The sequence below is a fragment of the Myotis yumanensis genome, unplaced genomic scaffold (genome assembly GCF_028538775.1).
Source record: "Myotis yumanensis isolate MYYU_CA2020_CCGP unplaced genomic scaffold, mMyoYum1.0.hap1 SCAF_14, whole genome shotgun sequence".
In the NCBI taxonomy this organism is placed as follows: Eukaryota; Metazoa; Chordata; class Mammalia; order Chiroptera; family Vespertilionidae; genus Myotis; species Myotis yumanensis.
In genome coordinates, this window is record NW_027223765.1 from 8,066,244 (window position 1) to 8,093,098 (window position 26,855).

Consider the following 26,855-nt stretch of genomic DNA (forward strand, 5'->3'; position numbering starts at 1 on the left):
TGATGATTCTCTCTCATCATTGATGTTTCTGTTTCTCTCCCTCTTCCTTCCTCTCTGAAATCAATAGAAATATATTTAAAAAGACAAAGAACACACTGTTTGCAAATGTGTAAAGGCCAAAAGGCTTCTGGGAAAATGCTCAGTGACTGACTGGTGGACCATGTGGTAGCAGTGTACTAACAATGAGGAATGTATTCTATTTAATTTGGGTACATTTACCTTAAGATCAAGGTCTCAGGTGTGGCCCTGGGCTGGTAGGTGATGCACAAAGAAGGTGAATGGAGGCCAAAGGTCAGGAACAGGTCAGCCACCTTAAGTGGGTTATTCAAGAGCAATGAGATGGACCTTCATATCCCCATCTTCAACATCCTGAAGAGGTCCAAGTTCTTCAGTAGCAAAGAAATTGCAGACCGAACTCCTGAATCATTTGCAGCCATTTTTCCTTTTATTCCAAACATGTTCTTTTGTAAACCTGCATTTCCCAAACAGTGCAAGTGAATTAGAAGCGACTGCATAGACTTTAAATACACGTGACTCCGGGAGGAGGAACGCCCCTCCCGCCAAAACTCCTCGATGGAAATGTACATGAAGGTATCAGTCAAGTTCTAGAAGTGAAGTTAGCGTGGGTGCCTGCATGCAATTAATCACTCTTAAAGCCTTGAAACTCACTCTGCCAGTCACACCGTGCACATCAGAACAAAAAAACCCCAAACCTTAACAAAGTCTGAAATCAAGACCACTGTGCTACAAAGCATCGCGCCACGTGGGAAATGCGTTCCTTATCCCCGCAAGGGGCTCAAAATCAGAAGGCACTTTCTTTGGCCATTCTTTGCTTCAGAAAATGCTCCCCACTGTGTATGTTACCGCTCTGTATCGCAGGACAGAACATTGTCGAAAACCCCGTAGACTGGGGCATTTCCCAAATGACAAGCGTTTTTTTGTCTGCAAAAGGGCCATCTCCCTCCAAATTAGAAGCCTTCCAGTGCATACTTTTGGGGCAGTTTGAGTCAGATGTATGTAGATTTCACCAGATGTATGTTTCATGCCTATCCTACTGGGAACTGCACTCACCTGGGCACCACGCCTTCCCAGAAGTAAAAGTAGTAGAATCACCTCTTACAACATTCCTCTGCCAGCCATGAACAGGTCGCTGACAAGACACACCTCCCCTGAGGGATCCACTAGGCTTCGTATGGAAAACAGGCCCTTCACATGTCTGGGAGGCCTGCAGGTTTTCTATTTTAACCTTGTGGCCTTTGGCTCAAGGACGGTAGGCTCTCCATGATGTGGTGAAGGACTTTCTATTGGATTGCCTACAATGTTTACCAGATTTCAGAATACCCCTGGTGGTGGAATTTTCCTGAAGAACTGCCTGGGAAAGCCTCAGTGACCTCTGTGCTAAGTGATTCCAGATGTGTGCCTGTCAGTCATCATGCGGCCAATGGGCCCACTCACTTCTTCTGGCGCCTCCCCGCTCCTAAACTTCTTGGCCTCCTCTTTGCGACAGTCCAGGGCTCACTTTGGGGATGTTCCGAGACTCATGAGTCCCAGGTAAACGGATCACAAGCAAATTGTTTTTGGAAAGCGGGGGGGGGGGAGGGCATGCTTTTATTCAGTTTCTTTCTACAAAGGCCCTTTTTCATGTTTAAAAAGCACCTCACTATCCCAATCCTTCCGACAGTCGGTGAAAACGGGGATTTTCAACCTTTTTCATCTTGTGGCACACACAAACTAATTACTAGAATTCTGCAGCGCACCAAAATCCATATTATCTCTTCTGCAGAGCTACCAACAACAAAGAAGGTACAATTCGGATTTATTCACCCCGGAAGGCTACTGTGTTGGCTGTTGTCATTTTTTGATTTGACAATCTAAGAAAAAAGAGGCCAGTGCCCCCTGTGAAAGAGTCAGGTCTCATGTTTTAAACATTCTTGAGGGACACCTGTTGAAAATTGCTGTCTTGGTAGATTCCACAGTGAACCCAACAAAACGGGAAGGGTAGAAATTGGAGTTCACTATGGAATTGTAAGAGAATATTCTGGAGAAGTAACACAGACTGACAACGCACCCTGTCTGCTTCCCCTAGGAGCCTAGCGAGGGCTCCTGACCTGGGGCGGAGCTGAGAGCGCCGGCCACGTGGGGACTCCTGCCATTGCTGTGCCCGGCCTGCTCCTCAGCGCGGCCAGACAAGCAGAGGCACTGTCCCTCCCACATGGGTTCCTGCAGCGGCTGCTGGTCGTGGCTCCTGCTGATGCCGAGTATGATTTTCTTAAAACTGCCTCATGAAGTTTCAGTGACCTTCTGGGGCCGTGACTACTCAGGCGGGTCTGCCATCCAGAAGCAAATGGATCTGGTTCTGACACCGCCCCAGGAGCCCACCCCGATGGGAATGAGGCTTTCCCCTCTGCCTTCCACACCGTCACCAAATGTGTCTGCAGCCCTTGCAGGAGTGGCTATAAAAGCATTTGGCCAGCCCCCGAGGGAGCCGGCCCAGGACTACCGCCTAAGAATTTTAAGTCATTTATCACAGGACAACGTGACACAACGAATAAAAGCCCATCAAAGGGAAGCTGTGAATGGGGTTTCATAAAATAAAAAATAAAAAATCCACTCTCACCGGAACTGGTTTGGCTCAGTGGATAGAGCGTCGGCCTGCGGACTGAAAGGTCCCAGGTTCGATTCCGGTCAAGGGCATGTACCTGGGTTGCGGGCACATCCCCAGTGGGAGATGTGCAGGAGGCAGCTGATCGATGTTTCTCTCTCATCGATGTTTCTAACTCTCTCTCTCCCTTCCTCTCTGTAAAAAATCAATAAAATATATTTAAAAAAAAAAATCCACTCTCTACACTCCATTGCAGGAGGTGTGCCTCCCTGTAGGCAAAAAGTGCCTGTGGTGTTGTTCTCTGGGGAGCTTCCAGAACCTAGCACAGTGCTTGACGCAAAGCAGGGGACCCATAAATATCCTCCAAATGAGCAACTACAACCACTAAAGACTGCTTTTATTACTCTTGATAGAACTCATAGGCAAACTCCGTGCCAGAACTGGTTTCCCCGCCTCCATCTGTCCTGTAGTTACCTCTGTGCCTCCAGCCCTTAGAGGCAACATCCCCAACTTCATTCTGGATCAGCCTCCTTCATACATACTCTTGACCCTCTGGCTTTTGCTGCCTGTTCCCCTAGCCACCACGATACAGTCATTGTCTTCCTGCATCAGGGTCGACGCGTAAGAAGAAACAAAAAGACACACACATGTCCCAGGCCAGGTTCGCAGCTGCCCAGCACCCAAAGCTTTCGCGATGTTTGCAAGTATTAGCCAACTGTCTAGAAAACCTATCTCCCCTGAAGTTGAGTTGTGTCTTTCCGATGGTGTCCACAGCCCCCCACCACGTTAGCTGCCAGTAGACAAGGTCCCATACGAAAGGTCCTTCATCTTGTTTTTGTCTCATTCCCATCGGATGCCCATCTGTATGGACTGGGGCTTGGGCAGGAGCCATGAAGGACTCTCGGCCAGACCCTGCTCTGAGCACATGTTTTCTCTCTCATCAGATGGCTGTTCAGCAATGGTAGCAGCAGCCATCGCCGCTAACGGTTACTGAGTGTTCACTAAGGCGCCGGGTACGGTGCTGAGCACGATACAGCCACCGGCTCAGTGCCCTTTTTAGAAAACCACAATGCACTCAATACTGGGCAGCCCAGCCCGTCCAATAGTAAACGCTGTCAAAGAGAAAGCTTGGATATTGAAGGCCATCACTCAGCATCCAACCCTGCAGGGAGGAGGGGAGGCGGCTGGGGCTCTGCCCAGATCCCGCTGCACCGTTTCTGTATGCCTCCCCAGGTGGGGTTGCACCTGCAGCTCTAATTTAGTGGACTACCCCTGAGCTATGGAGCCATGTTGCAGTAGGAACTGGAAGTGGAAGGTTTACCTCTTCCTTAGGTGCAAGAGTGTGAAGGCTCAGCCATCTTGCCTCAGGTTGGGACAACCCTGAGATGCAACCTACCCTCCAGAGCTCCCCTGCAGGATCTGGCTGACGCTACCCTCCATGGAACCTTCTCCTGGCTTCCTCCCTCGCCCTGCTTCCCTCACCCCCATATCGGTGTTCCCCAGGGAGCACTTCCTTAATTAGTTACTTGCATGCAGAGCCTCGTCTTGGGGCCTGCTTCTTGGGAACCCCACCAAAGACACTATTTTAAACAATAAGAACAAGCTGAACGGTCATCTCTGGGAAGGAATCTGCAATTACCATCAGCAAAAGTGATAGGGAACTGGAGACCTCTGAACTCAAAGGACCCCGCAAAGGCAACACAGCACAGCATCCGACACAAGTCTCTGTGGGGCGGGGGCACTGATCGAGTCCTTGTGGTGCGCAGACTCTGATGGACAATGTCCAGGACGTGATGCCATTCTGAGGTTTACCAGATGACCAGCTGGTGTTGCTCCAATTCGCCTTTTAATCCAGTGGAAGGAGGGTGAGATGCCTGCTGGGGATGCAGAGCAGGCTTGCTGCTGGGAATCAGGTTTTCCATCCAAATTCCTGTTGGGAATCTTCCAATGAAAGGTACACATGAGAAAATACTTATAGTTCTTTAGCCCATTAACGTCAAACTTGACTCCAGGCAAGACAGTCGTGAAAGTTGCCTTGGGGGTCCGGCCACAATCACAGTTTATACGCAGAGCCGCAAGCTTGGTGGATTCAGGACACGAGGTTTCTTCCCATAATTTGATCGGCAAGTCTGTTGTAACAGCAAGTTGCAAAGAACAGTAAGATTTTTATCCTTTAAAATTTGTACGAATGTACATGTGTTTCCAGGCCAGATATCAGTGCTTGAGTGAATTATATAACTATTTAATAGAAATAATAAAACATCGATACAAATATAAAGACATAATCAGTATAAAAGGCTTATATTTATAAAAATACTTTTAGGTAACAGTTTTCCCCTGAGGGTTGACCATGCACGTTGCATCCATAAATATTGCTCGGCTCTGTAGCTTGCTTTCCAAAGTTCAGAGTTCATCTTTAAAAAGGAAGTGGTGGGCTCCAGTCACGTGACCTGGCCGAAGTGGCGGCCTCAGGTTGGCACCTGGGCTGGATAGAATGAAGACGAGAACAGCATCAGTGGGGCCTCCGAAAAATCTGGAGAACATTCTTTCTTCCAAATATGGAAGATACAAAGGTCAAGGACGACAGGTGACATGAGTGGGTCATGTGACTGGTGGGGCAGGTCACTGGTTTTTCTGGACCCAGTCCCAATTGTCTTCGTTCTCTTTCCGGTTCTTCTCAGCTTCAATAATTTCTTTGTACCTTCGGCGAAAGAAGCCCATCTGAAAGGCAGACAGAAGAGAAGCCGGGTTAGAGAAGCTGAGGAATCAGCTATTTGGACTGTAAGGCGGTCTGGCTGAGGAGAGGCATGACCAGGCCGAGGAGTGGCATGACCAGGCTGAGGAGTAGCATGACTGGGACTCAGTGCCAGGAAGGCTGGCTGGGAAAATATCTCTCATTCGACTACTTTAGACAGAGCCTTATGCGGAGCCACTTTTCACAATGCATGGACTTCCCCAGGCTATCTCATGACTGCTCCTTGGAAAGTGCTTCTGGTGGAGTGTTTCCCAAACTGTATTCCGGGGAACACTAGTTACAGAGAGTTATTCCAAGGTGTTTGGGAGTAACATGGGTCTCATGGTCAAATGGGTTTGGGAAACGCTGCATTCTTTCTTTCTTAAAGAGATTTGCAATGTACACAGCAGTAAAGGATCTAATACATCTTTAGGAAAGGATAGAAGAAACCCCAGGGCTTGGCATTTCCTGAGCTTATTTGGTTTTGATAAACTTATTCATATCCTGAGAGATACTAGCCACCGTGGACTAATTGAATAATTGCTGCTCTCCCATAATAGGCTTGGGGAAGTGTCTTCGGGTCTGCAGTCGAGCCCTAGGTCTTTGCCTCATACCTGTGCGCGTGCCACAGCCAGGAGCCTGGCCTCTGTTCCCGACCGGATGGCAGTTTCCTTTACCCCGGTTCGGAAAAGACCTTCCCCTCTTGGGTCTTCTGGCTCTTCACACAGGGTGAGATGAATTTTTGTTTTGCCCAGACAGTCGTTACAGGCACTCTACTGCCCGATATTTAAGCAACTTTCTGTAGCCCACGGTGACCTGGCGTCTCTTGTCCTTTGCTCACCAGCATCAGTGGCATCTGTTCCTGAGGTCAGACGTCCCTCCATGCACCTGCCTGGAGGCATGGCTGCCCGGACTGGCGGTACTCTAGCTCCCTCTCTCTTTGGGGTGACATCCCTGGGGTGCCCGTCCCGCACTTTCCCAGTGAAACGTGCCCGCAGTGCTAAGCCGCTTGAACGCCTCCTTGACTGGCTTCCTTCTCTTCCCTGCCTTGTTTCCCTGCTCTGATCCGTGTTCCCTGAGATCACCTCCCAAGTCAATGGCCTCCCTCAAATCCTCCGTTCAATCCCCTTGAATAGAGGACTGAGACCCACACATGGTCTGCTGCACGGCAGGTGTGTGATGCCACGCTGCCGGTAGCTTACAGTCCCGTAGTCCTATTTGAAAATGCTCATGACTCGCCACCTCTACCGCCTGCTGCCAGAGGGAATGCCCAGATGAACCTGCCCTGCGCAGATCACCAAGCAAACCCGCTCTCCCGGCACATCTAACCCGCTGTTGTCTGCGCGGTGGTCTTCACGCTGCTCTACGAGACAAACATCCACAGTCACCTGACGGTGTGAGCTCCCCGAGCAAGGAAGGCAATGGGATCAGGAACTCCCTTGCGCTACCATCTTCCTACCCCCTTCCCTGCCCGAAGGGGGCTCACTGGTCGAGCCGAAGTAGAGAACCATCAAGAGAGCTGCCCAGGAAACGTCTTCACCCACATGGCCAAGGCCATCCCGAGCTCTCGCTCTGAGCGGAGTCAATGGAGTGGTGCTGTTTGAATGACTGGGGCGGACTAGAAGCTTCCTTACAACTGGCAGGGGTCGTGTGTTGTGAGCTCCAGTCCTCGTGGCCAGGGTTGCACGCAGACATGGAGTTCCTCGTGTTTTCAGCCCTGAGGTCTCTTCTACGCAGCGTCAGACCACCTCTGTGGGAACCCCACTTTCTGACAACCCCACAAATGCACTTTTCTCTCCCAAGTCCCCACAGCTGTCTCCCCTCTGCAAGGGGTGTGGAAAAGGGGCTTGGCCTGAAAGTTCTGGATAAATAGGAAAAGGTCCTCGTCATTGCCCTCGAAGCACACCCACAGAAAAGCAACCCAAGATTGAATGGAAATATCTGCCTGGGAAGTTACTGCTTTAGCGATCATTATTGAAAGAGAAAGATGGTCGATGGGGAAAAATGTCATGTGTCCCTTCTGTGAGGATGAGAACATAATCATGCCAATAGGGCTGGGTATAAAACGGAAATGAGGTTCTTTAGCACGTAGCTCTGCCTGCTGATGGGGTCATGGTTCAGTAATCCCAGGTTACTCTCCCTCAATTCCAGACGAGTAACCGATCTCTACCGTGGCGCTAATCAAGCTGAATTTCAACTGTCTGCTCCCTTCTCATTTTGCTTGTGTCTTAGAACTCCTTGAAGGCAGGATGCTGGCTTTCCACCTCCCAGAGCTCAGCATCTCATCTGTACCTGGCATCAGTGAGACTCTGCAGAGGTGCCCACCATCCTCCACTCCCCTGTATCCCTGCCCTGTGCCACGTGATTCTGCAGGTGGAGTCTGTTTCCCGCACCTGGAATCTGCACTGTGACTTGCTTTGACAACTGGATGCGATGGAGGAGATGCTCTGTCAGGTCCACACTTGGGCCTCACGTGGCCTTGCACGCGTCTGCTCACTTTCCCGGAGTCCTGCCGGGCCATGAGATTGAGTATGGACTGGCCTGCTGGAAGATGAGCAACCACCCAGCTGGGGACCGCCTACACCCGTGGTCGGCAAACTGCGGCTCGCGAGCCAAATGTGGCTCTTTGGCCCCTTGAGTGTGGCTCTTCCTAAGCCTTAGGAGTACCCTAATTAAGTTAATAACAATGTACCTACCTATATAGTTTAAGTTTAAAAAATCTGGCTCTCAAAAGAAATTTCAATCGTTGTACTGTTGATATTTGGCTCTGTTGACTAATGAGTTTGCCGACCACTGGCCTACACCAACCACCCCCACTGCCTGCAGAGGTGTGTGTGAGTTCAGCTGAGCCTGGAGGGCCACCCTGTTAAACTCAGTCCAATTCACGGACTTGGGAGCTATATAGATGGTTGTTGCTTTTAAGCCACTACCAGCGGTGGGGAACGTCCGGCCAGTGGGCTGAATAAGGCCCAAGAAATCATTTGGTCTGGCCCTGCCAAGGCATTAGGGGTGAGTTAGTCCAAATGTAGCAGGCTAATTTAACCAAATATATATTTTTTATTGATTTCAGAGATGAAGGGAGAGGGAGAGAGAGAGACAGAAACATCAATGATGATAGAGAATCATTGATAGGCTGCCCCCTGCCCACCCCAGGGATTGAGCTCTCAACCCGGGCATGTGCCCTGACCGGGAATTGAACCTGGACCTCCGGGTTCATAGATTGACACTCAACCACTGAACCATGCCGGCTGGGCAGCAGGCTAATTTTTAAATTGATAATTCTGTGCGGCCCAAGAATGATGTTATACATATCCAAATGGCCCTTGGCAGAAAAAAGGTTCCCCACCCCTGCCTAGACTTTGGGGTGGTTTGTTACGCAGCATGAGTTAACTGACACAGCACGCCACGTGTTCTGTCTGACTTAATGAATGAACAGCCCCAGGAAGGGTGGCAGAGAGGCAGCTGACGGGGTTCTAGATAGAAAGAGCGTCGTTGTGCCTTGTCCTGCCGAACAGACTCTCCTTGTCCCTCTCTAAGAAGGACAAAGGTCGCCACTTCCTCAGAGCTATGCTAGTGTGAAGATCCGACGCAGAGTGAACAAACAACCTAGCAAGGATTTAGAGCACCCGGACTGACTCACACGTGTACTCATGTTTCATGGGTGTCACATCTGTTGCCTAAGTGTGAAGGTGCTGTCGTCTCCTGCAGGCACCCAGGAGCAAGCTCTTTTCTTCCCAAAGGACGGGCGTCAGCATTAGTCCTAACGTCGCCTGCCCCACGCTCTGCCCCACTCCAACACTGCGGGGTCTGGAGAACCCCGTGCCCAACACGGCCTCGGTGTGGTCTCCAGAGGGGAGGCTGCAGCTGCCACTGATGTTTGCTCCTTGGAGTTGAAGACCATGTCTTAAAACACAGCCCACTCTCATGGGGAGGGAGCGCTGGGTACAGTAGCACGGCTGGAGTGCCTGTTAGCGGGAAGGAGGTGCCAACAACGCACATCACAGATAGAGGCGCAGACTTTCTTTCAACTATTTCCCAGCAGGTGTCAGTAGAGAGACTTCTTCTAAGGAAACCAGTAGAGTCTGAATTTTGGACAGTTGGAAGTCAGGTTTCTGGAGGAGGGGGTGCTGTTTACTAGTTTGCACAAAGGTGCCCTGTCATCTAGTGGGGTCTCTGTCACACCAACGCTGCTTATTACGTGACCAAACTAATTCTATTTCCGAAAATGAGCCGATCGCCTTAGTGCTTTTGTTCGGAGCCTGGTTTTGGCTTTTGATACAGAACCCAAGGCCCTGGCTCTGAGTTTACCAAGCAGTGGTCCCCCAAACAACTGTGTCAACTAGGTTTGCCAGTGCCCAGGACCTACTCAGAGGAGCGGTACAGGCCAGAGAGGTGGCATGGGGACCCCAGAGTCCCGATTGCTGCCCACGCACCAATGAATGACGACGCGTGGGCCACGGGATACGTCGTTTGCTGGCTCTGGCCCCCAGTGTCTTTGTCTCTGCCCACGAGACCAATGGCCTTCTCAAACCTCCTCCGGCCATGAAACACAGCCACAGCTTTTTAGGTTGGTCCCCAAAGCCAACCTGGGACTGCAGCCTGTGGGGCACTCAGCGGTGTGCCCGGGACTCAAGAAGAAGGGACAGGCACAAAGTCCTTGCCTGAAGCCAACTTTTCTGAGAGTTTTTGGAAAAGTGAATTTTCAACTTTTCTATTAAAGTATGCATCTATTACGAAGAATTATAACATTCTTAAAAATTAAGACCAAGCAAGACTTCAAAGGCCTACCTCTCCTGTAGCAGGCCTTCCTTAGGCACACACTGTCCCTCCTGCGAGGACTCATGGTTGCGTTGGGGAGGAAACTTTGAGAAGTGTTGGGCAAGCCTATGCTTTTGCTGCCAGCTGAGCTCACGCCGAGCATGTGGGAAATTCCCCCACACTCAATTCCAACCCAATGGAGTCAATGTTTTTCTGCACTTTTTCTGGAACCTTCCAGGGCTTCCTTTGCCACTTGAGGGGCAAAAGGCCCTGTTGATCACTGTCCTGTCCGCCGCAGAGGAAACGGGCACGGGAACCGGAGAGGAGGAGAGAGCAAACCCAGTGTCGCTGAGCTGAGAACCGAGGGAGCACAGTGCTTTCTGGCCTTTAGTCCGCGAGGGTCCCCCGGCCCCCAACAGCAGCTCCCTGAGCCTCTGGACAGACTCACACCATTTTTCTGAGAAACTTGTACCAAAAAGCTACCCAGAAAACATCTAGGGAAACAGCAGATTTCCCCCGAATAGCTCTAATTAGGAAGGCAGGGAGCCTAGGAGGAAATAAGGCTAGACTGAGTCCTGGGGTCTGCAGCCTGCAGCCCCCCGGCCTCTTCGGGGTGAGAGAGAGAGATTGGCCTGGACTCCAGGGCATCTGGTCTCATGTGCGACCCCCACCCCCGCCTTCCCTGGCCTCTGGGCTGCCTTCTGGGCAGCTCTTCCCTGGACTCGAGCACACTCCTTCTTTGGCTGAACTCAGGCCTCCTGTTTATGGGTCTCTTCAGTTTCTTGACTATTTACATAGCATGTCTCTGCCTCGAGATGTCAACCCTGCAACATCAGCCCAGTATTTACTTTCAAACATAAATAAGCCCCACGGAGTGTCTCTGGCACATGGTTTTAATTCAGACAGCGTGATGGGTGCTTGCGCGCGCATGTGCATGTGTGCATGTGTGTGTATGGACACGTGTATGTATGTCTGTGCATTTTTCTTTTTCCTTTGGAGAAGCAAGGATGGCTTCCCCAGCCTGGCTGGAGGAAAGGTGACGACCCCAGCGACTCCCGGGGGGGGGGGGGGGGGGGCGGGGGCGAGGGGAGAGACTGCCAAACCTTACACGCTCTCTGAGCCATTTCGCAGATTTATTTTTCTAAGTGCTTCTGCTGGGGGTTGGCAGGAATGCTCTCAAATAAAAACCAGGAGCCCAAAGCCAGCTCGAAAGCAGCAGGCTCTTGGGATAGCTCCAGCTGAGGTCAAGTTTGAGGCAGTGCTTTATCTGAGGGCGGACAACACACTCTGCAGCCCTCTCTTCGCCATGGGTCAGAGGGAGGGGCCCGCGGGGCCGGGGCCTTTGGGAAGGGCGGGCCACAGGGCTGGCCAGGCCATGGCACTGCGCTCTGCTCCAGGCCATCTTGGCGGGGCAAACAGGAGCGAGAGGACAGGTTCCTCGGCCGAAAGCAGGAGGGGAGGATGCCGAGTTTTCTCCCTCGCTGAGTGGCGGCCTGTGTGTTTTGGCAAACTGCATAAAGGAGGAGGAAGCAGAGAGCTGCCTGGGTCCCCAACTGAGGTTTTCTTTTCTTCTAAGTGAAAGACATCCCAGCACCTTGATCCTCTTACCACTTGACTCAAAGGCTGGCTTAATGATTGCGAGCACTTCTTAAAGGTACAGGTCACAGGGTTGTTATCGCTACTGAACCGCTGAACAAGGAAACATCTAGGGAACGTCCTCCTATAAACAGGCCTTTACGATTGTCTTCAAGAGGCACCGGGCCCAGGCCGCTTCAGACCCCGCCAGGAGCTAAGGGGAAAGAGAAGGGGCTCATTTGAAGTTTCCCCCCCCCGTAAAAGCGCTTGGCTTTGTATTTCAAAGTTTTCTTCCTGCATGGTGGTTTGGCAGGCTCCTGTGATCCTCGCACATGAAGTTTAAATTATGGCTCCCGGTGTCTGCGAACATCCCGGCTCTGGGCAAGTTGACTGGGATCCATTTCAGTATTTGTAGAGGGGTCTGGTTAGCTCAAGGCCCTCGCTGTGGATTTTGCGCTGGGGCCAGGGCCTGCTGCCGCCAAGCATGAGAGAGTGGCTGAGATGCCAGCGGGCAGTCCTTCTAGAAGACTCCGGGGTCTGCCCAGAGTCACAGGGAGAGGAGGCAGGGAGCCTGGAGTTCCGCTCTGGGTTTCCATGTTAGATCAACAGCGGGCGATGGGTGTGTGAGTAGCACCACAGCGACATCCAGAAGGGCCAGGAGCTGGTGGCACAGGATCCTTCACCCACCAAGTCCTCCTCACCTCTCAGGGCATACACGGCTCAGCCATCATCTCTGGTCACTTAGCTGACGGAGTGAGGGCTGGGCTGCTACCTCTGGCAGAGCTGGCAGCCTTTACCACGCTCTCCTGGAGCCTCCCACCACAGACAAAGACAGACCACTCCGCTGGAAGGGCCACACGGATGGGCCCTGAGTCCCCGTGGTCAGGAAGAGGGGCTCAGCTGAGCCCAGCCTCCCAGCCATCCCCACAATGTTCCAGGCATGTGAGTGAAGCTATCTCAGACTCCTCAGACCAGGCTGGCCACCAGGTAAGTGCCACTGAGTGGCCCCACTCAATGTCACGTGGCACAGAAGCAGCAACCAGCCAAACCCTTCCTGAATTCCCGACCCACACGTTTGTATGATATGATGCAATGATTGTTTAAAGTCACTCAATTCAGGGGGGCAGTTTGTTACGCAGCCATAGCTAACTGATACAATATAAAAGCCTGCAATTCAGGCATCAGCACCACCAACAGCCATGAAACCCTGCTGGAGTGAATGCCTTTGGGATATCTGCCTAGTCTCTTCCTTTCCTGTGATTCACCCCCACTTTCACCTCAAATTGCCATCTTGCATTTTTCTCGTACCCCAGCCTCAGCTGTTTGGATTAGCAGGAGACATGGGACCAAAACCGGTCCAGTCTGATTCTCTCCCAGCCAACTCCCTGTCCCTAGCCACAGCTGACAGGAGCTAAGCCAATCAGAGTCTCTCTCTAAGACTTTAGAACTCGAATCAGAGGTGACTGGAGCAACCATTTTCTCTCGTGTGTCGGGAAGCATGGAGAAAGCTGGTCTGCTATGGAGAAGACGATGCAGGCGTGCAGAGGAGCAGGGGGAAGGGCTGTGGAGGACAATGGGAATGGGGGTGGGGGAGGAGGAAGAGTGCCTGCTTTGGTTTGTGGACATTTTCTGGGTCTGAATACACACATTTCCTTTGGTATCTATGAGGACCTTGCATCCTTAGAATTCTCTCTCTTGCTTAAGTGGCAATGAATACATTTCTCTGTGTGTGTGTGTGCATGCAACTTGAAAAAATGGCTGAGATAAATATGTTCAGCCCTAGAAACAGAAGAGAAAACTGCCCAGGCTTGGGAGGTGATAGAACGTCCTTCTGTTGACTTGCCCTCTGCTTGGTGAGGGTGACTGGGAGGAAGTCTCGTCTCCCGGAGGCAGCCGCACTCACAAAGCCTGACACTAAACTCCTTCTCTTCCACAACGACTCCCAGCCCTGCCTTCCTCACCTGGTTAGGGAAGCCACTCACCATCTACTCTAAAGCCAGCAAGAGACACATACTGTTTCCTTCCCGACCCCTCAAGTCCAACTGGCCAACATGTCCTGCCTCTTCTAACCGGGTCCCCTCCTCTCCACCCATGGAGATGGACCTCGTCCCCTCCTGTCCCCAGATCTCCCTCTTGAAACAGATGAAGCCACACCACTGCTCTGCTTCCAGACCCCCCTGGTCCCCCTTTCTCCTGGTCAGGCGGGCCCATCCCAGCTGAGGGAGGTCATCTCATGGTGGTCACTGACTGCCCTCCCCTGACACATCTCACCAGCCGCCCCCCACGAAGCCTGCTCATCTCTCACCTCCTCTCCCTCTGCATGGGATATCCACCTGCCCTCCGTTGCCTGGAAAACCCAAACCAAATGCAAGGTCAAACCTCGCCTGGTGAAGGCCCTGTGATTGCCCCCCTCTGCTCTCCTCCCCAGGCCATGGCCGTGGGGGATGTCTGCCTTCATGGTCCTGGCTCTTTTGTGTGACCTCGGGGCTTGGCTGCCCCATGGCAGTCACCTCCTGCGACCACTGCTTCAGTCAAACACAACCAAAGCAAAGCTAAGCAGATGGCGGGTGAAGGCATGTGCTCGGGAGATGGGACCCCCTGTGCGGCAGAGCCAAGAGGGAGGCCAGAAGGAGGGCATCTGAGCCATGACAGCAAGTGGACACACTGCCCACTCTGTATCCCTGTCTTGTCCCACACACCCAATCAGGGAGGATGGCACTTCTTCTCATCTCAAGAGCCCATGCAAAGGCAGACGGAAGGAAGGGACACACACACACACACACACACACACCCCCCAAAGCCCTTACTGTCTTTTCAGATCTCACACACTGAGCTGGCTTTGTTCTCCGCCCACAGACCAGCGGCTGTCTCAGCAGGAAGGAGTTGGAGAAAACGAATCATTAAGAATCCATCCGGCCACACTGATTAAACAAACAACAAATTGGCAGTTTTGTTTTTTTTTTAAAGGTAATATCCACTCCTGGCAAATATACAGGAAATTGGGCACTTAGGATACACGGCTTACAGGAGGGTTCACGGTGTAACCTTTCTGGAGGGCAATTGGCAGTATGTGATAAAAGGCTTGACATACACATTTCTTTTGATTCGGTAATGCCATTTCCAGGATTTCATCTTAAGCACATAACGAAGGATTTGTGCAAATATTTGGCTCCAAGGATATTCACCATGGCACTGTTGAAAGATGTATGAACCCGGGAGCCACCTAAATTCCAACAGCAGAGGTGGATGAGTAATCCACAGGCCCTGCAGCCTTAAGGCAGCACTGGAAACAGATTGTTAACGACATGGAAAGATGACTAGATACTGTGAACAGGCGCCTGGTGTCTGAAATGCATGGGATACAAGATAAACGTATTTTCATGTAATATGCTCCATATACTTTTCTTTTAAAAATTCTTATCTTAAAATTTGACTTTTAGAAAGAAGAAGGGAGGGAGAGGGCAGAGAGAAAGAAAGAGAGAGAGAAACATTGATAGGCTGTTCCACTTATTTATGCATTCACTGGTTAACTCTTGTATTATGCCCTTGACCGGGGGGTGGGGGGGCGGTTTTGAACCTGCAACAACCTTGGTGTATAGCGACGACGCTCTAACCAACTGAGCTACCCAGCCAGGGCTCAAAATACTGTTCTTCAACTTCCAGACACCTTCTCAGGTGAAGTATCTCTAAACTTAAAGCGATTAAGTCCAACTGTCAATCTGAAAAATCCTATATAATAAAAGCCCAGAGACCAAATGGCAGAATGACCAGAACAACCGGTTTACCAGTCGCTATGACAAGCACTGACCACTAGGGGGGCAGACCTCAACGCAGGAGCTGCCCCCTGGTAGTCAGTGAGCTCCCACAGTGGGAGCGCTGCTTGTCTGACTGGGATGAGCGGTGCTCCCACAGCATGCTGATCCCTGCAGGCCACGCCCCCCACCAGTGCACAAATCCCGTGCACTGGGCATCTAGGGTACACTAAAAACATTATTTTTTTTCTGTGTTTCTAGACTTCTTAGATAAAAGCGTAGTTATTATACTTTTCCAGATGAATAATTAAGCCCAATGCTTTCACTTTAGAGGTCTTACACCTGAAAATACATCAAGCATGTTCTGGGAAAATGTAACAAGCATGTAACATGCCAATCAACCGAGCAAACGCCAGGAGAATGCCTGGCCTGTGTCTATTTTGCAGAAAAGGGCCAGGAAGAGGCAGCACTGTGTCACCATGGTTATTTCTGGGACGGGGACTCTGAGTGCTTTACAATTTTTTTCCCCTCTTTTTTAAAATTTATTTTTATTGATTTCAGAGAGGAAGGGAGAGGCAGAGAAAGAGGTGGAAACATCAATGATGAGAGAGAATCATTGATTGGCTGCCTCTTGCAAGCCCCCTAATGGGGATCGAGCCCACAACCCGGGCACGTGCCCTTGGCCCAAATCGAACTCTGGACCCTTCAGTCCGCAGGCCGACGTTCTATCCATTGAGCCAAACCAGCTAGGGCTTTGCTTTTTCCCCCCTCTTATTATGTTGGAACACTAAATACAAATTATTTTGCAATCCCAACGAAACTAATTATTTAAATGTAAAGCATCCATTCGTAATAATGTAAGAGGCTGTTTCCGCCTGCATCTGAAACCTGGAAATCTGGGAAGGCAGGGCCCTGGCGTCTGGGAGTCCCAGCTCCGGGCCCTGGCACTACTGTAGGAGCCGGGACACCATGGAAACAAGAACAGACAGGGCCCCACCCACCAGGAACATGGCTGGCCAGTGGGAGACACAGACCTTCATCGGATCATGACCGACACGCTGTGGATGAACACAGAGGCTCTGAAGGGTAAGGACTCCAGCTCTCTGAGAACAGACTGTGATGTAATGAAACCATCCTAGACTTGGGGGCGAGGACACCCCTTTCTCCTTGAGGAAGTGACAAGAGGTAAGTCACAAAGGATGAGCAGGTGCTCCTGGGGAAGGAGGCGGGGCAAGTCTACACCCGGGTCACCTACCCACGCACCACCCTGGGGTGAGAGAAGTTACGATGCAGCGACCCTGGCAGGTCTTGGGGCCTGTAGCCCATCTCAGTTACCAAGAAATCGCTCTCTTATTCCACATGGGGCAGAAACAGTGAGTCTCTCTGTAGTTCCTTCTCTTGTACCTTGTACTCTCCCCGACCCCAAATAAATGGTACACCGCCCAAGTCCCAGAGGTTACTTCCCAGGCTCCTGTTTTGAGTTACGCTGCCACCCGTCTGCTGTACCTGCCCTGTGAAGGACGCTCCAGCAGGAATCCTCTCCTAAGAGGCTCTCACCTGGCGAGACAGGAGGTTCCGGGCGCCCAGAGGTGGGGACCTCTGGGGACCCGCGATCACAGACTCACCTTCCAGAGCAGCACGGCCAGCAGCAGGAAGATGAGGATTCCCACCAGCAAACTGATGGCGATGATCCACCCCACGACGTAGCCACGGGGCTCCAGGTTGTGCAAGGCCTCGAACACCACCTAGGAGGCAAAGGGAGCGAGAGTGAGAACGCTTCCCGCCGGGAGTGGCCCTGGCAGGATGGAGCCCAGCCTGGACTTGGAGTGAAGTAGAGCAGAAACCACCCCTTCCCGCCTGAAGGCAAACGGAAGAAAAGCTGCCTACAAAACGTGGAAGGCGCTCTGGGAACGGACATGAGGCTTCCTTGCGATGCATGCTCACTGGCTGTGTGACCTTGGGCAAAGCCCTTGACCTCTCTGAGCCTCATTTTTCTCATCTGCAAAACAGGGATAGAACAGCACCTCCCAGAGAATCCAAGGGGAATGCAGACAGACCCCCAGCACAGCACCTGGCAGAGCTCACCCAGGACGCGCGCGTGTGTGGGGGGTGCTCCTATTAGCATCGTCATGGCTGGCAGGGACATTCTTTTTGAGGTCGGGCACGGTTGGCTACTTTTTAATTTTCAAAAACGATTTATTGACATCTAATATAGAGAAAGGTTTACCTAACAAGGGCACAGCTCACGGAGTTTCCACGCACTCAATGCTAAGCGCATCTGCGGAACCCGTACCGAGATCAAGTTCTGAATGTGACCAGCCCCCCCAGGAGCCCCTTCACCCTCCTTTCCAGCCTCATCTCCCACCGAGGGGAACACCAGCCTGGCTTCCACCAGCCTGGATTAGCCTCCCTTGCTTTTGTCCTCGATGTACCTGGAATTCAACATCACGTTTGGGAGACTGAGCCGGGTTGTGGCCCGTTTGTTCTCATTGCTGGACGGCATCTCACCGTGTGAAGACGCTGTGGGTTTATCCAGCCACCCACGCAGGGGCTCTGACCAAGGATGATTTTCAGGCACGAGGCCACGCTGAAGGAGGGGTGCCTGGGAGTGGGAGGTGGCGGGATGGCAATGGGCTCTAACATTCGTCATCTAAGCCCACTGTTTTCTATCTGGTTCCGATGAGAGAGTCCTGTCCCAAAGTCAGAGTCAGGCCTTTGGGTTCCTGCCCCTAAGAAGCCGTGTGTCCAATCACCTCCCACCTTTAGACTCTCTCGTGGTGTCCTGTCCAGATGAACCACGCGACACTATTGGCCAAGAAGCGTGACTTGAGGCCACCAGGACACGACCCTGTGTCCATCTCTGTGGACTGAGGTCTGAAAGGGACATGACATCGTTTATGTAAGATCCCGGCGTGCGGTCTCGGAATAAAAGCTGCTGGAGCTTCTTGTTGACCATGAAGCGCCGAGACCGGCTGTGAGCTCCCAGGGGGTCAGCTGCGAGGAGCAGCCCTTTGGGTGACCCTGTTGGCTTCTCAGGGACATTGCATCCCGGCGAAGCTGCCCGGGAGGTCTGGTTCCGTGGAGACAGACACAGGGAGAGTTTCCGCTACAGTTTAGTCTGGCAAGTTCCGCAAGAATGCGCCGTCACTTCCCCGGAATGCGTGCTTAATCTTTTATTATTTTTAGTGATGCCGGTCAGCTTCTTGGACGTGCGCTAGATGCTTTGGCAGGGCCGGCTCCCGCCCATGGCGGCTCGGATAAACTCCTCTGTGGGTGGAGATCCCAGCATCCTGCGGTTCTAAGAAGTCCCATCTTAGACGGAAACCCAAAGGGAAGAAAAGCAGCCTGGGCTCCGGGGACAGACAAGACAAGCAGGTCTCGCCTCCACCACCGACGCATCCCGTCTCTAGACATCTTTTCTCTCTGACCCCTCGTCCCACCCCCAGGGGCTGCCCCAGGTCAGGTCTGTTCTCTCACCAGCACCGTTTCAGGAGCCGGGGAGAGGCCTCACAGCTGCCGTCTTTGTAAAACACAGGACTCATCGTGTTGCTTCTCAGTTTACAAGATCGACGGCTTCCCTTTATACTGAATCTGTATTACAGCTCAGGGTACAAGCCGGTCCCCTCCCCGGATGTTCGTGTATTCATGACATTCTGGCCAACGAGCATCATCTCCTCTGTGAGACCTGGCTTTTTATCCCTCCGAATGCCTTTCTGTTCCCCGGGTGACAAACTCCAATACTGCTCACCTAACCAACGTTCCTATCTCTTGTTGTTGTTAATCCTCACCCGAGGATATTTTTTTCCATTGCTTTTTAGACACGTGGAAGGGAGGGGGAGAGACAGAGAGAGAGAAACATCGATGTGAGAGAGACACATTGATTGGTTGCCTCCTGCCCGGGGATCAAGCCTGCAACTGGGGACGTGCCCTTGACTGGAATCGAACCCACAGCCCTTCAGTCCTCGGGACAACACTCTATCCAGATCGGTAGAGCTGTTTCTTCCCTTTGATCCATGAGTTCTGCACTTAAACATTTACCCCAAACAGGAAAAGTTTTCTATTCAAAGAGGGTCACTGCAGAATTATTTAAATTGGTGCAGAAGTAGAAATATTCTAAATGTCCAACCACAGGGCAACCGGTCAGTCAGTCATGATCCCTCATGAAGTGGAATCCCACAGAGCTACTGAAAATGGCAATGATAAATCTGGCTGTCACAGTATGATTCTCAAAAACGTAAAACATGACTCTCATAGAAATATAGCGAATACATGTTAATTAAAGACGCATTTAATTCGTTACTGTGGGAATCAGCAGGCTGGCAAAGGCAGTTCGAAGAAGGCTCTGACTACAGGGTGGGGCAAAAGTCAGTTTACAGTTGTGAGCACCGGATGTGCAGAATTTATTTTTTAAAAATGTATTTTTATTGATTTCAGTAAGGAAGGGAGGGGGGAGAGAGATAGAAACATCCATGATGAGAGATAATCAGCGACTGGCTGCCTCCTACACGTTCCCCACTGGGGATTGAGCCTGCAACCCAGGCATGTGCCCTGACCAGGAATCAAACTGTGACCTCCTGGTTGATAGGCCGAGGCTCAGCCACTGAGTCATGCCGGCTGGGCCAGCATTTATTCTCCTATTATTACTTATTAATTACTGTATTATTTTCCATAAGCACAACTGTAAATGTGTAGTCACGGAAAAACAAACAAACAAAAGAATTCTGAAACTAGATACAAAACTCGGTAATTCCCGAGAGGTATATATTATAGTTTGTATAACCTTTTGTATTATATTTTTAGCCAGACAGAAATCACTTTCATCTTTTCTGGCGCAAGTCGTTTATCAGTTATCCTCTCCTATGGGTTAACACGGAACTTCACAGAAGCTGGGCCCTAGAAGGTCAAACAGGCCCATGGCACCAGCGCTGTTCTCAAGTTTCAACGTGTGCGAGACCACAGGGAACCCGATCACAGGGCGGGTTCTGAACAGCCAGGCAGGCGGGGGCCTGGGACTCTCCATGTCCAATAAGCCCCGGGCAGGCCAGGGCTGCTGGGCCGGGGCCACACTTCAGGAGCAAGGGACAGAGTTTGCTCTAAGATGCCTGGTAGGACAACTTTTTGACTGATACCAAGTTTTAAGTTCTTTGAAAATGTGACAGTAGCAGGGGGTGGAAATAATAAATGTTCTAACGGTGAGTGAAGAAAATCAGGATATCAATTTAATATATAGAAGACTTCAGCTTTGCAAACAAAAAACACACACAGTAGAAACATTTAAAAGTAAAAGGTGGTTTCTGAGATGACGGTTGCTTTTTTCGTTTCTATTTCTTACTATTAAACATGTTTTTCACTGAACATTTAGAGCCAAGTTAAACAAAATTAACGAGAGGCTCTGCCCCAGCGCCCCCTCTTCCAAGAAGCCTGCCCACTCCTCTCTTCAGCAGAATTAATCATTCTTGGAGCTTCTGGAAACATGGCAATTTCCAATGGTTTTAGCAGAGAAAGCCCTACTGGAGCATCTCAATGTATAAAACAGAAGAATGTGGATTCTCTGGCTGTAAAGATAGGCAGCCAGAGCCCTGCCTGCTCAGCCCCCTCCCAAGCCTATCCCCTCCAACCCCACTTCCACACCAGCCCCAGTCACCCCTGAACCAACTCAAGGGAACCCCCGGCTCCACAAAGCTTAGTTGTAAAACCACAGTGAGCGCTCCACAGTCCCATTTCTAAGTCCTTCTCACTGAAAGGTAATGATGTATCTTCCTGTCTACAGACTCCAGCAAACTGTGAGTTCTTCGAGAACAAGGGGTCAAATGCATGCTCTCCTGTCACCTACACCACGGCAGGGATGCGTGCCGTGACTCATGAAAGCACAAATGAATGAAGCCAGCGTTGTCTAACAGAACGTCAGATGAAGCATGGATGTGACTCAGTCTGCAAGCAAAGAGAAGATGGGGCTGGCAGCTGGAGTCTCTGTGCTTCTCCTCGCTCTACCTCAAAGATGCATCTGCAAATGTTATGTCTTTGGGAGAAGTCCTGGCCATCCATTTATCCACCTGCCCACCCACCGACTCATCTGTTGGTCCATCCATCCACCCACCTGTCCGTTCATCCATCTGACAAACGTACATGGAGCACCTACTATTGCCAAGACTGTGGGGACTCATTGATGAGTAAAACAGGCAGTCTTTGCTCTCATGGAGCTTTCTGCTTATAGACAAGACTGGCCAGATAGACACATGCACGCAAAACTGTAACCCTGGAAAGCGGCCCCAGGGAGAGGTTCATGGTTATAAAAGCCTGAGCTAGGCATGGCCGTCAGAGAGCGCTCCGTGCTGAACGGCTTGAGTTGAGAGGTAGAGGATAAGCAGATGTGAGGTTGGAGCAAACAGGTTGAACCAGAAGCCAGAGGAAGGAAGTTGTTCAAGATGCGTCTGGAGAGCCAGGCAAGGCTGCAGCCACAGTAAGAATTATATGCTCCGTCTTAAGAAAACGGAAGGCTGTGGAGGGTTTTCGGCAGGGGAGTGACATGGCTGCAAAGAGGCCTCTAGCTGCAACACAGATGTAGAGGAGAAGGGAGAACTTTATGTGGGGGCTCAAGGAACAAGCAGCCCTAGTGAGAGGGTTGCAGGGCGAGCGGTTTCCCCAAGGGAGAGCTATGCATCTGGTATAAAAAGAGAAAAGAGAGTGAGGATGAAGGGGGCGGGGTCCTGATGGTCTGAGAGGGTGGTAGGAGGCAGACAGATGGGGAAGGCAGAGGTTCTGACCAGCGAAGGGATGGATGCTGGCATGGCTGTGGTCTGAAGCTGGAGGGCTTATGTGTTGGATGCCAACGCCCAGAACAAGAAAACGAGGAGCATGAGGGTTTGCTTCAACAGAGCCTTCGAGGAGGACAGACCCAGACGCTGGGCCCCCTGCCTGGCGCTATGAAGCCTAAGGCACCTGAGGTTGGCAAGCTGGCGTCAGGAAACAACCAGGAGCCCCGTTCCAGGCCGAGGCAGCGGTGAACCTAAACCACAGGGCTTCACTTCTGTGTTTCTGGAAGCTTCCACATTCTGACCATTGGGACGATGCCTAATTCACAGCTAGAAATGCTCTGGTCTCCAGAAGGCCCAAGGGCATGACCACAATGGGGCCCACCTGTCCCAAGCTGGGGGGTCAGTTCCGTCAGTTCCACCACCCCACACCCGCACCAGGGGAGGTTCAATGGGCTAGAGGTCAATTACAACAGCAAGACCCTCTCTGCAGCCAAATAAAAAGTGGAAAGAGAAGAGCATGGGGGACAATGAAAGGTCATTTTCACCTGCTTCTGATGACACCTAATAGCCAGGGAGGGGGTGCAGGGGAGGGGCGTGGGGGCTGGGAGAAACGGTCTCGGCCCAACCATATCTTAAATTGCTCTCGGATCACAGCCTCCAGAAAGCCCATCAACTGGGGGGAGGCGGGAGGCTCCTGGAGACGACATCAATGAGCAGAAAATAAGCTGTGCATCTGGCAAGATCAATGCTGCAAGTCTGCGCTGAGATAAACAGATGTCAACCTCGCCCATGCCTGCCCGGACCCGGGTCCAGAAATTCCTCGACCTGTTAGAATTTGCAGGGGAATAAGCTGGGCTGGCGCTAATCCCTTTGTTGACAAGAACGGGGCACATCTGCTGAGCACTTACGACTCGCCAAGCGCTGGGCCGAGAGGTTTCATTTCTCTTCCTCCTGCGGATCCTCAGAACCGCTCTTGAAAGGGAGGAGGCGAGTGCCCCTCCTTGACCTTAAGCTGCCCAGGGCCCTGGAGGAGCCCCAGTTCTCCCCTTGATGAGTAGGTTGCATCTGCGTGGGGACCTGGCCACAAGGGACGAGTTCCAGAATCAACAGGCATCTCAGTCTGAACATGATGTGCTTCTGAGGCTACGAGAGCCAAGGGCGCTCCCGAGACAAAGGGCCAGCTGTCTTCCACCCAAGACCGTGATGCTGACCTCCTGCTCAGAATGGCTCTCGCTGTGTGTGGGCGCGGGGCGACGGGACGGCGGGATCAGAGGGACGAGGGATCAAAGAAGCCTCGGGTCTTGCAAACGGGCAGGGCTGTCTCTTCCACTGATATGCTGTGGCACCTCTGGCTGGTAGTCTCCTCGCCTCCTGGAGCCTCAGTTTCCCCAAGAGAAAATGGGAGCAGTAATGCCTAGTTCACAGGGATGACGTGAGAGTGACGGGAGAGAATTCTGTCAAGGGGCCCATCCTGTCCTTGCCATCTTTGTGTGCAATGAGACCACCTACTACCCGAATGGTGGGCGCACCAGGCAAGGGCTTTGCATCAAGATGATGCAGCTTGCCCCAAGGTTAGTGCCAATGCAGTGGTGGAGATGGTGAACAAGGGCTCTAGCTCAGATGGGAGCCCTAAGAAGAGCCGGGGGCTGGCTGGCCAGGTGCCGACCCTCGGTATTGGAGAAGCACATGGGAAGGACAGCTGTCACTTTTCAGCAGCCTCGTGCTGAACCCACGTATAGTGCTGGGGCCTCCTCCTCTGTGTGTCTCAGGGCGAGGCTACGCTACAATAGCCAGAAATGCCAGTGACCGGCTCTCCCTGGGAACAAGAACCCAGGGACGGCTGTGTCCAGGGCATGGGCCAGGATCTTCCTGGCCCCCCGGTTTTTTGACTCTTCTTATTCCCCGTTCTGGTTCTCCAGCCTCTCTGGCAATTCTGAGAGCCACCAGGTATCCTTCTCATCCCTCTGGTTCTGCCCAATGAGACAGAGCCGGCCTGGACGCCTACTTGCATCTAAGACCTCACCCTATGCACAAACTCCACGTGCCAAGGACTTACTCTTTCTCGTGGGTTTATGTGTTTCTCGTACATTCTGCCATTTTAAAATATCAAGAAGATGGACTTGCGAGGTAATTCATATAAGCTCCTCATCCGGCTTGAGAAGAAAGTGTGGGTGGTACTTCAAGTAGCAGAACGAAGCCTGTAGATTCCTGGTTCGCCCTGGGGAAGTTTCTAACCTCAGTTGTTGGCAACTCTCCCCGAAATGAAGAAGGTTGGGTTGACTAGACTAGGAAATTCAACATATTATTGGCATCTAATGCTGCCCGTCCCGGTCTCACCTGGGACTCTCAGGTTTGGGTCTATTCAAAGCCAAGTAAGCTTGGTGTGCTTGGTCTCGGACACATGCTAATTCCCAGATTTATCCTATATAATAAAGAGGTAATATGCAAATTGACCATCACTCCAACACACAAGATGGCCACCCCCATGTGGACACAAGATGGCCAGCAGGGGAGGGCAGTTGGGAGGGACCAGGCCTGCAGGGGAGGGCAGTTGGGGGTGACCAGGCCAGCAGGGGAGGGCAGTTAGGGGTGACCAGGCCAGCAGGGGAGGGCAGTTAGGGGCAATCGAGCCAGCAGGGGAGCAGTTAGGTGTCAATCAGACTGGCAGGGGAGTGGTTAGGGGGTGATCAGGCTGGCAGGCAGAAGCGGTTAGGAGCAATCAGGTAGGCAGGCAGGTGAGCAGTTGGGCGCCAGCAGTCCTGGATTGTGGGAGAGATGTCCGACTTCCTGTATAGGCCCGATCCCAGTGGATCAAGCCTAAATGGGCAGTCAGACATCCCTCGAGGGGTCCCAGATTGGAGAGGGTGCAGGCTGGGCTGAGGGACACACACCCTCCCCATGCACGAATTTTGTGCACCAGGCCTCTAGTTTCTTAATAAACAGCGCAAATGCCTCAAGACTTGCACGCTCTGTATTGCGTGACTCATTCCATGGCATAACAATAAAAGACACAAAAGGTCACAGGGAAGTTACTGGATTTCCCTATCAGCTAAGCTGACCACCATGTAGACCTGAGGTGATTAAAAAGCTGATTATGTGGAATCTAATGAACAAAATAAACTGATGAACAAAATAGATCCGGAGACATAGAAGCATGGAACAGACTGACGAATCTCAGAGGGAAGGTGGGGGTGGAGGGTGGGTGGAGAGAGGTTAACTGGGAAACTTCTATGCATATGTGCATAGCCCCTGGACACAGACAATAGTGTGGTGAAGGCCTGGGAGAGGCAGGTGCAGGGTGGAGGGGGGTCAATGGGAAAAGAAGGGGGACATCTGTAATACTTTTCTACAATAAAGATAAATGAAAACCCACACGATTGTTTCCTCTTGTCACCCCCACCCCGCTCGAGACCAGCTGTAAGCACATTTCCTGTTCATTCCAAAGCCATAACAATTTGGGGCCTAATCTAAAATCCTGTGACATTTTGCCTGATTGAAATTTGGTGGCTGCCCTCTATGGAAATTTCCCCTCAGAGGGACCACCGACAAAGAGCCAGGCATTCGGAAGGATCACGCAGGAAAGAACGAGTTTGTTCTGAAAAGGCAAACCTTCCTTCTCAGAGAAGATTTTTTCTTTTTCCTGCCAGGAAAGCTGAGAACAGATGGTAGAACTTCACCGGAGCTCCTGGATTGAAAAAGCCAAGTCCGGGAAAGGCAGGAGAAGGGGGCAGGCACTGTGGGCGACGCTGGTGTCACTTTTTCTCTTGGGAGTACTGAAAAAATCAGTTGCATTGACAGCTTCTTCCAAAGAACTCTCAATAGTGAAAGGATCACCCCCACGCTCGCAGTGGAACAGTAAGGAATGGAAGTGGTGTTTTGGGGGTGTTCAGATGACTCACTATCCAACAATAGGATGTTTAGCAATGTCTTCCTGCATCCCACACACTGCTCAGTGTTCCAGAAAATCGAGGGCCCTGTTCCCAGTGACAGATTAAAAAAAAAATCTACACAAGGGATTCCACCTGTAGGGAACCTGTTAATTACTTCCATTAGCTCTTTAAAAATTTTTATTGATTTTTTTTAAGAGAGAGAGAGAAAGGAAATGAGAGAGAGAGAGATAAAGAGAGAACATCAATTTGTTGTTCCACTTATTCACGCGTCATTGGTTGATTCTTTATGTGCCCCGACCAGGGATCGAACCTGCGACCTTGGCATATCTAGAGAATGCTCTAACCAACTGAGCTCCCCAGCCAGGGCACTTCCATGAGCTCTTGGCTGGGAACACTGTGGCCCACCACAACATTCCAAGGCCCTCGTGTTGGGCGTGTATGTCGTTCTATAAGACTCTCTAACCGGCGCTATGACCATGAGCAGTGAGTCACCGTTCTCCTTCACATCCCAGGCAAATGTCTGAATTAGCAGTGACGTGGCCCAAAGGCAGAGAGCAAAAGGCCCCAGCCAACCTGACAGATTGCACCTGCCAGGAAAAGGGCCGTTGGCAGTGAAGGGTTCCAGCGTGACCCCACCCCATCCCATTTGCTTTCTATTAGTTAAACGACTGCGTGGATGGTTCCTCAGTGTGGAGAGAGGAGGAAAGCTGCGCATCTGACAGGCCTTCCCCGCTGAGCCCGGATCGGCCAGGTCCTGGGCAGCTTTGACTTCCTCACCATCCACAGGTT

At 51.5% G+C, this 26,855-nt stretch overlaps 1 protein-coding gene across 1 annotated transcript in view; it reads right to left on the bottom strand.

The window, feature by feature from the left end:
- Window positions 1–423: 423 nt before the first annotated feature.
- Window positions 424–26,855, bottom strand: part of ITGA9 (integrin subunit alpha 9) — a 264,746-nt gene continuing 238,314 nt past the window's right edge. The window contains exons 27-28 of the mRNA XM_070391612.1: window positions 17,047–17,166; window positions 424–5,323 (exon numbers count right to left, since the gene is read on the bottom strand). Coding sequence (XP_070247713.1) covers window positions 5,225–5,323; window positions 17,047–17,166 — 219 coding nt within the window. The 3' untranslated portion in view covers window positions 424–5,224. The remainder of the gene's footprint in view (window positions 5,324–17,046; window positions 17,167–26,855) is intronic.